Raw genomic sequence first — 9080 nt, 5'->3', positions numbered from 1 at the left:
AGTTGTTCTTTTAGCATAAAATATCATGTCCTATACTCCAAATTCATGAATTTCGGATCATCCAGTATATAAGGATACGAAATCGCTAATCAGAATTAGTGAATCAGAATTATCAGTGCAATTATTAAAACATTAATTATGCATACATGTATATGATATAGACAGAACATAAATCCAGGTCAGAATTATAAGATTTCTTGAATGTACCAGTGTATAAGTATACAGTAAATAATATTTATTTACAATTACAATATATTTTTGCGGGTGGGCCCAGACAACTGAATTATGTCTGATACGCAAGTATAATCTTAATGTCTGCTTCATGCAGAACATTACAATTACTGTATTATGAACACAAAATTGTATGCGATAATTTTGCAGCATAGCTAAATTATAGTTACATGCTATTAACCTGTATTTTGAGTCAGGCGTCACATGTATGAACATAATAATTTAAATTTAAGACAATTCAATATAAAAATATGCGAGTTCAAGTATGGAAAAATGGGCCTCTACGTTTACGTCTTATTGCCTATATATCTATTAATTACTTACAGTTTAGATTATCAATATTGTTCATGTTATCTCCTATTCTAGAAACATTAGCAGCATTGTGCGTGGTATTGTTTTTGTAAACAATACAATCCATTTAAATACTATCTCATTGTAACTTTTAAGTGAAAAACTCCTGTCTCGTTATGCCCTAGCACACTATTTAAACACTTGCACGCACATTCATCCGTCCTTAGGCACATTACATACTCTACATAAAAGCACATCACAATCATGTTTGAGCTGATCTCAAACGGTCTTTGCTCACTTGTGTTTTCTGACCAACATGATCATAAGGATGTGTACAGGCTACATATGAGACAAGTTGTATGAGAGCAGCAATGATCATAAGTTGGCATGAGACTAATAGGAGTTTAATATGAATAAAGAATATGCTCATGTAGCATAGCGCTTGGTCCAAAGCCGCGCTATGCGATCGTGTTCTTCTCTATTTTGTAGGTATTGCGTGGCTATACTACCTACCAGTGGATCAGCTGCAAGATAAAATTATTTAAGATATACATAACATTACGTCAAAAAAAATATGTTATCTAAAGAAAGAGAATGTTATTTTAAAAACAAACAAGATATTGTAAATTTATTCATTATTTACAATATATATATCATACATCAATTTTAAATAAATTCTCATAAATAATGCGCTTACCTGGATTGCAGTCTGTTAAAAGGGAACATATTGACAGTAAGACTTTTGAAATTGTCAACGCAGGAGACCAATTATCCTTTAAGATGTCCAAGCAAATAACTCCTTGACTATTTATATTGCAATGATAGATGCGTGTTCGGAATGTAACCTGTAGAGCAATACATTTTTGAAAATAATAATTATTAAAACGTATGTCGCGCTCTCTATTTTACTAAAATAAATTAAATGATTGTAAATTTTCTAAGAATGTTTTAGACGCAAGGAATTACTAATATTGCAACATTTATTAACCTCTATACAGATAATTATTATGTAATAAATATTAATGTAAATATTTATTTAAATTATACACATATTTCAAGTCTTATATAGAAAAATGACAATAATTTAAATAATACTTTTATTTAAGTTTTTATTTATTTTCTTCACTTTGACGTTGTTGTTATAATCCTGTATAAATAAATATTATTCTCACAATATAAAATTAATGGAACTATCAACTTACCTTAGGAGGTTTAAAAGGATATTCTGGCGAGAAATGTATATCAAGAAAGAATACACCACCCTCATAAACCGAACCTGGAGGACCCAATATGGTAGAAACCCATTCATACAAGTTATCACCTTTTGGTCCTGCACTGTAAAATGATGTTAATCAACAATTAATTTTATTATCTATATATTATTCTCATAAGTAAAATATAAAACTATAATCTATATAATTCTATGTTCTATAATTCATATTATTATGTAACTATTTTTGCAAAATATTATTTCAAAAAGAATTATAATCAATGACAATGGTATTATACCTGCAATTGGGAGGTGGATCTAGCGTAATTTCTGCCAGTTCTTTCTGTATCCTAAAATATTAATATTAAAAATATTTAGTAATCACAAATTATTGTAATGTTAAAATAAATACATATTATCATAATATTATCACGAAATATGATTCTATTGCTCTACCTCTTAGCGGATGTTCCTAAAGCTTTCGACATCTTTGGATTTGGCTTAGCTTCTTTACTGTCTGGTTTATTGTCTGCCAAGGAGGAACCACGACCTCGCCCAGTTCCACTGGAACCTGCTCCTGACGACATGACTCTGTAACAAAACATATATTTTATTAATTACATAGAAACTTTTGCAAATTATAAATTTAATGGAAATAAATGACAAAAGGACAAGCATTATAAAAGCAAAACTAATTTTAAGACATAGTAATGGAAGTGTAATAATAGAGCTACTATGCTCTATTATTACACTTCCATTATTGAAAACACATTGCGTTTCCTTATTGAAAATACACATTGCGTTTCTATCTTCGTTTTGCTATAGTCATATAATGCATAAATAAAATCCATTGCAAAAGGAAGGAGAAACATTAATAGATCGAGTTTTGTGTATATGTGTGTGTGTGTTTGTGAAAACTAATGTCATATGTGCAAAACAAATAAAGTGGAGTAAACAGATTTTAATAACAGATCTTATAAAGTAAACCGAAAGTAGTTCAGAATGTTGAAAACGCGATGATGTAAATTAATAATGCACCGTGAATCAAACGCTTCCGGAAACGGTCGTCTTTTTCTGTGTTTTTGACAGGGAGACGATGAGTCATACAACAAAGAATCTCGATCAAACACAAAACACAGGATTTTCTATTCTTTGCCCTTCTAACCGTCCCCTCCCTTCCTGCGCGAGGAAAAACATAAACATCACGCGTATTTGATCGTCATCGGAGAAGTGTCCTGTCTCACTCGGGACAGATATCTAGCGCGTCGTATTTTTAATACTAAACGGCGTCTTGCGTAGCGTTGTCTAGCCCGAAGCCCGAGGAGAAAAGACGTGCAGACCGAGAAGAGATGTACGTGATGATCCACCGGATAGACTGAAAAAGAAAAGAATAAGATTTGTTTAACGTCATCAATGCGTTTGTTGCCTCCGATCGACTCAAGAGGGGTTCAACGCGCCCAAAATTGATTTCCCTTCATGGACGAGCACGCGTTTTTCTCTCTCTCGCTCTCTCGCCTCTGTCTTTCTCTCAGGCTTCTTCCTCTCTCGTAGCTCTCGCGCAGGCAAGATGCAAGCAGCTAGACTCTGGCTCCGATAGGCGACAGTGAACGCCGGATACATTCTCGCTCGGAGCTCAGAACAACCGATGTACATTCCCCGATGTGTCATCTACATAGATCTCCCTGATTCCCTCTCCGTTCTCTATAGATATCCGTGTCCCTTTTAGGACACACGCACACGCACAGTGCCACTTCTGGCTGTTTCCTAACCCTCTCCTTTATCCCTCTGCGATTATTCGTTCGCGAGCCGAAGCGGCTGATAAAAGCGGTGCTGCGTTGATGTACCTCGTGTCCGATGTGTCCACGCCGTGTTTGCTGTCGTCTCGCGGCAAGCCTAGCTTCGCCGGGTCGCCGACGGTAGGGGGTGAGGCAGGGAGACGGGAAAGGACCGGTCCGCCGCTTCAGATGCGAGACCCGCGAGACGGTTCCCTACTTCCCTCGGCGCGGCGACGGTGTCGCCGGGATAATGGAGCCGCGCGGATCGGGGGTGGGATGCACGCGACGACAGCGGCGGCGGCGGAGGCGGCGGCGGCGGCGGCAGCGGCGGCGGCGGCGGCGGCTCCGGCTTCGTTGTCCTCGCGAGTCAGGTCAAGCGGGAGTAAGCTCAGGAATAACCCGCCCTATTACGAGATCGTATCGTTCTCGATACAACAGCAATAGCACTCACGTGAAACGCGCAGCGCACAGCGAATCGGCACGATTCTGTCGCGACCGTCCTCCAATGGATCGACGGCGACAGCAATGATGATGATGATGATGATGGTGATGATGATGATGATGGTCGTGAGTACGCGACGACACTAAGAAATAATCGTGGACAAGCGCACGGACGAGACAGCGAATTTCGAATCGCCCTCGCGGATTGTCCTGTCCCGGAAGCCCAGCGCTCCTCAGACCCTCGTCCTCGGATCGCGACCATTCATCTCACTTTCATGTTCCGAAATCACGATCGCGGCGTCCTTCTCTCCCGAGCGAGCGCCGAAACGTGCGCATCTCTGCGTCGCCGGATGTTGACTCTGTCGCCGCGGCGGCGGACGCTGGTAAACCTGACGACGCGTTTTCACGGGCGCTGTGATCGGCACCGTGGAACCCGGCGTGCCCGGCGCTACCGGCACCCACAGGCGGTGTTTTTCCCTGTGGCTGGGGGGACCTCGACCGTCGCGATGGTCGCGATCACCGACCGACTGGAAAATTCCCTAGCGCACCGTGAGAGCGCGTAGTTGTCGACTACTTTTCTCTCTCTTTCTTACTCAAATCACCTTATCACAATGCATTATTTATTATCTATTTTTGTAATTATATGTTTTGTCATGTAATTATGTGTTTTTTAATTCTTAAGGAGAAAATATTACGGCTCGCTTAATGGTTCCCTCTGTTTCTCTTTTTCTTTCTTCTCTCTTTTTATCCGTTCTTTTGTATAAATTTTAAATCAGTTCGAATATATTTTTTTATTTTTGCTCTCTTTTTGATTGCTTTCGCCAAATATTAAACATACATCTTTTATTTGAAGTTCCAAAATTATAAAAAACAAACTATAGAAAACACATCTTTTGTATTATTTTGTATCATGCAATGCATTTTCAGCTCCACATATTGAAGAATGAGATGAGACAATTCTTTGAAAAGAAATTTATGAATCTACTATTGTTACATGTGCCATTTTCACAATATATAGGATTACCTAAAGATTAAAGCTTACAACAGATTCATTAATGAAATTCATTCATGAATTTCTTGGTTATCTTTAATCTTTAGGTAATTCTATATATTTAGATAACTCTATTGTGAAAATGGGCCATATGGGTAACAATAGCAAATTCATAAATTTCTTTTCAAAGAAATGCCTTATCTCATTCTTTATGTGGAGTTTATGTGAATGTATGCTCTGCATAATACAAAACAATACAAAAGATTTATTTTCTATAAGTTTTTTTTTTATAGTCTGTTGTTTATGATCGGTTTTCTATAATTTTGGAACTTCAAATAAAAGATGTATGTTTGGCGAAAACGATCAAAAAAGTTCTAGTGCAAAAATAAAAAAAATAAAAAGACTTCAATCAATTTAATCAGCGATTAATCCAACTATAGAGTTGCTCGAATCATCTGGAAAATTTATTCTAATTAGTCCTTAATTTAATCTTGCTTTTTTGTATTATACGACAAAAAATTATTCTGCTTTAACAAAATATAATAATATAATGTATTTTTTGATAAATTAATCGCCAATTAAGTTAAATCCCATTGTTCAAAATCGCTGTCATTCTATCTAATTGATGTCATTCAACACGTTAATTGCATGCAACTACTCTAGGAATATCTTATTTTTAAATTCTGTTACACATATATTATTTTTCTAGGGTGATTCATTTTTAATCTTAACAAGCATTTTCGAAATATTTATCTATTAAGATTAAATTGAATTATCCCGTATAAGAAAAATTCAAGAAGCATTTTTAACAACGTATTAAATCCAATTTTTTTGAATTTTAAATAAATATATCGGATTAATAATCTTATTCTTTTCTTTTTATAAAAATTATCTGCATAAAAAAATATTAAAAATCCTAAATAAATTAATGTACAAATTAATAATACAAATTTCTTATTCTGCAAATAAATAAATTTTTTTACAGTTCATGAAAATCGTGTCTTTTTTCGAATAACATCTTAAATAATTTGAATCTTACTATATGTATTATAAATTGGATGAAGCATTTCTTTTTTACTATCTTCAAACGGATATTAATCTTTATTTTCAAGGTAAATAAGTATTTCTGCTTGTATCTAAAAGTTATCTGTATGCAATCGAAACCAAAAGAAGATATGCGCATCGATTCCGATGAACAAATTGGCGCAAGTCTAATTCTAACGGCTCATGTTTGTCCGTCGTAACTATGACTACAACTTGTTAAGTTAAGAGAGAAATATCGTGTTAGAGACATACGACGTTCCTATAGGAAATACTCGATCAGCACAAGTGTGCGAATTCACGACGACGTTAGAGACAATTCTGGCGAAATGAATGATAAGGATGACAGTGCTTGGGTGTTCGACTCCTTGATTGGATTTTTGCAAGGTCCTATTTGGTCCTCGCCTCTTTTGAGCTTCATCGAGGAAAAGTCCCTCGGTTCGTACAGCCATTGGAAATACTTTTCTTTTGACAAATCTCATCAGTTCTTTGAGTAAAAAGATCCTATACATATACCCAGATAGCAAAGCATGTCTCAGCAAAATCGCACAAATCTGTGATTTTGCTAATTATGATGTTGGCAACTTGCCATAAATTTATCTTCAACGATTTTGAATATATCGACATTATAGCAACATGCAGACAACAATGTGTATACGTATTGTCAGTAGTTTAACAAGATAACTGCATCAATATTATCTTGCGTTGTCGGCAATATGACAACATTGTATGATGCTGTGTATATTATTATGGCAATAGTACGAATTTTAATGATGACGATTTGGTAAATTGCTGGCAATTTGCTACTCAATGTTATCATATCGTGAAGGCATCGTTGCCAATAAATGAAGATTCAATCGTTGCAATTCTAGTAGCAATACATACTTATCAAGCGACAAGACACGTTATCTGGATATTATATGGAAAATTAAATCCTAGAAATGAGTTACTTTTTACAAATAATGTAACTTATAATGTGGATAAAAAAATCATAAACATGAGACTCAATGGATGCTTTCTACTTGATGATACAAATCGATACAAATATCGTTTTATCTTTGTTACGCTGAATGATAAGAAAGACATTAAATTATATATATTTTAAATTAAATTATATATTATATAAAAAACTGACTCATTTCACCGAGATCAAATTTTCTATATAATTACGAGAGCCTTTTTTGATGTAGAAAGAATAAAGAGAAATCTTATAGTGTGGCTTGTAACGGAAGTATCACATACACACACACACACACACACACACACACATACGCGCGCGCGCGCGCATAAATTAATACCTTTCAGAATGTGTTCGTATAATTTCTTCGTAATGGAAATAGAAGTCTTCCTGGAATTGGAAAACTTTTTGCCGAGTGTTGTATAATATAAAGCGCATTTATTTGTAATAACATAAATAAATATTTTGTAAAGTCTTTCCAATATATTGTAGTTTTCGAGGCTAACACCGAAGATTGCGAAGAATATCGGAAAATATATCAGGAGTACAAAAACTTGGTCGACTTGCTACTTGGATGTTTTATGGAAGATATGGGTATTACACCGGAACAATTCGAACACGCATGCACCGTTAATAGAGATACAAAGATCCCGATACATTTTCAACAAGTATGATCATTACACATACATCCATAACGTCTGTATGAAGAATTACGTTTCACTCATGCTTTGTTTCAGAAGATTAAAACCGAGATTTGTTTTCGCGACATTAAAAAAAAAAAAAGAAGATTGTCATTGTATATAATATTTAAAGATTTTTGGTGCGTTCAAGGAGATGTTATTAGCGCTTTTATCATTCTATCTTGATTATTTATTAGACATAAAACAAGGATAGAATGACACAAATAGCGCTAATAGCGGCTCCCCGAACGCATCTTATAACACAAAAAATGAATGGTATATGTTTATGAAAATTACATGATTTAATTTATCTATATTTTGTATCCATCTTTTCCAAAAAATTATACCATCGCGTATTTTACAGAATCTGTTCGAACAAATATGGGCAGCAAATGAGTACGAAATATTCAAAAGAATGATGATACAAAAGAACTTGGAGCTCCAGCTGCAAGCGCTAAATATGATCGAACAAAAATACGGTCTCACACCTGCCTCTCTCGTATACGAGACTGATGGCTTCCTTGACGACGAACTGGTCATGGAGGATTTGATACAGTACGTTATATCATAAATATATCAATAAATTAGTCAATATATCTACCGGAAACGTACAAGAATTAGAGATGTTTATAAAAATAGGAACGATTTTTGTGTCGGAGGAATTATGTATCTTTCATGTGTGCACAGCAAACGTGTTCTGGAAGATCAAAGCGAAGAAGAACCAAGTATATCCTCAGGAACAACATTGATTGCTGAACACGAGCGTATAGCTGCCGAATATCATAATGAAAGAGCGTTATTGGAAGAAGCATTAAGAAGATCAAAAGATGATTCCAAGAATACTTCGGATGACGAGTCAACGGAAGAACTTGAGTGTGCTACTATATCGGCTGAGAAAAAGCCACTAGATAAACTTCAACTCAAGAAGAACGAGCCTCTCAAACCAATACCGACTTCAAAAAAGAAATCTGAAAATGAGGTATTACTATTATTAACTTTTGATTTACTTGCATTTATGTGATATCAATACACGTACAATACACGTAATTCCAAATAGACAAATGAACATGACTAGAAGATTTCAATCTACAATAATGTGTATGAAAATAAAAATGTATTGTATTGCTTCTATTTTGCAGATGAATGCAGAAGATATTAAAAAGAGGCAAGAATACCTGAAAGCCAGGCGAGATAAACTTGTGGCTTTGAAAAAGGAAGCTAGGAGTCATCAGCTAGAAATGAACAAAACTCGTCCGAGTTCCGCTAGAACAGTTGCTGAAGCAACTCTGAAAGGAGAACAAGAATTAGAAGCAGCGCAAGCTATAGATCCTTCAATACTTCAAGTACGAAGGGCTCTAGCAGCCCGATTGAAAGCTGAAGTTGTGCATAAATAATTTTAACTTTGCATTTTATATATATATATATATATATATATATATATATATAATAATATATATATATA

General features: G+C 35.2%; 2 protein-coding genes across 2 annotated transcripts; one reads left to right on the top strand and one right to left on the bottom strand.

Moving 5' to 3' along the window:
• Positions 1 to 948: 948 nt before the first annotated feature.
• On the bottom strand, positions 949 to 4210 carry LOC105620851 (ubiquitin-conjugating enzyme E2-24 kDa). Its single transcript, XM_012202330.1, is given in 7 exon segments — positions 949 to 1046; positions 1220 to 1367; positions 1725 to 1857; positions 2032 to 2082; positions 2189 to 2323; positions 3959 to 4045; positions 4047 to 4210. Coding segments are annotated over 7 exon segments (816 nt in total).
• A 2099-nt stretch (positions 4211 to 6309) lies between these two features.
• Positions 6310 to 9012, top strand: LOC105620839 (cilia- and flagella-associated protein 36). The gene is made up of 5 exons (XM_012202319.1): positions 6310 to 6418; positions 7431 to 7606; positions 7983 to 8173; positions 8306 to 8597; positions 8758 to 9012. Exons 1-5 carry the CDS (start codon positions 6310 to 6312, stop codon positions 9010 to 9012), a joined length of 1023 nt encoding a protein of 340 aa, XP_012057709.1.
• The last annotated feature ends 68 nt before the right edge of the window (positions 9013 to 9080 follow it).

Source organism: Atta cephalotes, assembly GCF_000143395.1.
Source record: "Atta cephalotes unplaced genomic scaffold scaffold00002, whole genome shotgun sequence".
Taxonomy (NCBI): domain Eukaryota; kingdom Metazoa; phylum Arthropoda; class Insecta; order Hymenoptera; family Formicidae; genus Atta; species Atta cephalotes.
Note: the sequence above shows the minus strand (reverse complement) of the source record. Positions and strands in the feature narration are given on the sequence as shown.